Source organism: Lactuca virosa, chromosome 8, assembly GCF_052849685.1.
Source record: "Lactuca virosa cultivar CGN04683 chromosome 8, Lactuca_virosa_CGN04683_v6, whole genome shotgun sequence".
NCBI classification, from domain to species: Eukaryota; Viridiplantae; Streptophyta; class Magnoliopsida; order Asterales; family Asteraceae; genus Lactuca; species Lactuca virosa.
In genome coordinates this window covers 329,287,622-329,290,032 of record NC_136433.1, presented here as the reverse complement: position 1 = coordinate 329,290,032, position 2,411 = coordinate 329,287,622, and the positions used below count along the sequence as shown (strand labels likewise).

The following is a 2,411-nucleotide window of genomic DNA, read 5'->3' as shown; positions in this document are numbered from 1 at the left end:
CATGTCAAATTGACAAATGGATTGTTAAGGGTCTCATACATCTAGGAATTACGAATGGTGTAATTAATACAAGTTATTTAACTTGTTAAAATTGAGTAAATGGGATAAAGGATATCTAACCATTTATTTGATTTTTAACTTGGCTCCTAGACTTTAAATAAATAATGTTTTTGGAAACAAAAGGGTATTATTTTTAAGGAATTAAATACTAAATTAAAAACTTTGTTAAACTTTTGTAGATGGCTCCGCCAACTACTGTAACACACCACCATCCAATGAACATTCGGTCAATTCTTGACAAAGAAAAACTCAACCACTCTAACTTTTTCGATTGGCACAAAAATTTAAGAATCATTTTAAAACAAGAAAAGAAAGACTATATCCTTGAAAAACAATCCCCTGATGAACCACCTGCGCTCCCAAAGGCTGCACATGATGCATGGCTAAAGCATATAGATGATTCACTTGATGTTTCATGTCTTATGCTTGCCTCTATGGTTCCCGATCTTCAGTGGGATCTGAAACTCTTTACTGCCTTTGATATGATTAAACATCTCAAGCAGATGTTTGGTCAGCAAGCTAGAACCGAAAGGTTCGAAACTGTAAGAGCACTCCATGGCATGAAAATAGAGGAGAGTGGAAATGTGAGCACACATGTTCTCAAGATGAAAAGCTATACAGATCAATTGGAGAGGTTGGGCTCTCCATATCCACAAGACTTGGCCACAAACTTAATTCTGAACTCATTGCCAAAGTCTTATGATACCTTCATCATGAACTATAACATGAATGGGTGGGAGAAACCTATCTCTGAGTTGCACGGGATGCTAAAAACTGTAGAGAAGAATATCCCAAGGAAAACCCCCCAAGTGCTCATGATTAAGGAAGGAAAAGTCAAGAAGAACAAAGGCAAGAACTTCAAGGGAAAGCCACAAGTTGGCAAGGGTAAAGGGAAGAAAGATCCCTAAAATCCACCTCCAAATAAGAAGGAAAAGGTTGCCAAAGATGACACATGCTTTGAGTGTGGTGTCATGGGGCATTGGAAAAGGAATTGTCCTAAGTACCTTGATGAGTTGAAGAACAAGAAGGTCGGGAAGGCCCTTCAGGTATATCTATTTTCATGATTGAAATGGGACTATTTACTTTTTCATCTAACACTTGGGTATTTGATACTAGTTGTGGAACTCATATTTGTAATTCGTTGCAGGGGTTCAGAAATAGTAGGGAACTGAAGACAGATGAGATGGTATTGCATGTGGGCAATGGAGCACGCGTTGCAGTCCAAGAAATAGGACATTTTTACAATTAACATCTGGTATGTACTTAACATTAAACAATGTGTGTTTTATTACCTCTATTACTAGAAATATTGTATCAGTTTCCCGTTTAAGAAAATTTAGTTTTAATTTTCAGTTTGTTGATGATAATATTCATTCCGTCTTGGATGGAATATTCTATTTTGAGGCTAGACCAATAAATGGAATTTATGAATTAAACCTTGATGACACCTCAAACAATAAGTCCCTTTATCTTGTTAACAAAAAAGGCTCAAACAAGATTTGAACCAAACATATCTATCGCATTGTCGCCTTAGACACATAAACAAGAAGCTCATATCTTAACTCCAAAAGAGTGGACTTTTGGGGCATATGACATTGAGTCATTTGGCATATGTGAATCTTGTTTATGTGGAAAGATGTCAAAATCCCCTTTCTTTGGAACAAATGAAAGGGCGGGTGTTTTGTTAGATATGGTGAAAGATATTACATCACCTTCACTAACGAATTTTGTCATTTTGGTTATGTATATTTGATGAAACATAAACATGAAGCATTTGAAAAGTTTAAATTGTTTCAAAGTGAAGTTGAAATTCAACTCGAAAAAACAATTAAAATCCTTCGTGTGGATAGAGGAGGCGAGTACTTGAGCCAAGAGTTCCAAGACCATCTAAGGAGCCATGGGATTATCTCACAACTCACTCCACCTAGAATACCATAGCTTAATGGTGTTTCTGAAAGGAGAAATCGGAGCTTACTTGATATGGTTTGATTTATGATGAGTCGAAGTACTCTTCCTTTATCATTTTGGAGTTATGCTTTACTCACCGCAACCCTTATCTTGAATATGGCACCAAATAAAAAGGTGGAGAAAACACTTTATGAGATGTGGTATGGAATGGCTCCATCCTTATCTTATATGAAAGTTTGGGGTTGTGAAGCTTATGTCAGACAAGAGACTTCAAGCAAACTTGAGCCTAGATCTACCAAATGCATCTTTGTAGGATATCTTAAGGACTGTTTAGGATATTACTTCTACATTCCTAGTGAGAATAAGATCTTTATCTCACGAAAGGTTGAATTCTTAGAAAGCAAGTTTCTAATGGATGAGGCAAGTGGGAGGCGCGTGGAACT

The 2,411-nt window shown here is 36.6% G+C and overlaps 1 protein-coding gene across 1 annotated transcript; it reads left to right on the top strand.

Moving 5' to 3' along the window:
- The first annotated feature begins 239 nt into the window (after nucleotides 1–239).
- On the top strand, nucleotides 240–968 carry LOC145131786 (uncharacterized). The gene has a single exon (XM_079066440.1). It carries the CDS (start codon nucleotides 240–242, stop codon nucleotides 966–968), a length of 729 nt encoding a protein of 242 aa, XP_078922566.1.
- The last annotated feature ends 1,443 nt before the right edge of the window (nucleotides 969–2,411 follow it).

What these genes read in the sequence shown, in the direction of transcription:
- LOC145131786 (XM_079066440.1), top strand. Translation starts at nt 240, where the DNA reads ATGGCTCCGCCAACTACTGTAACACACCACCATCCAATGAACATTCGG.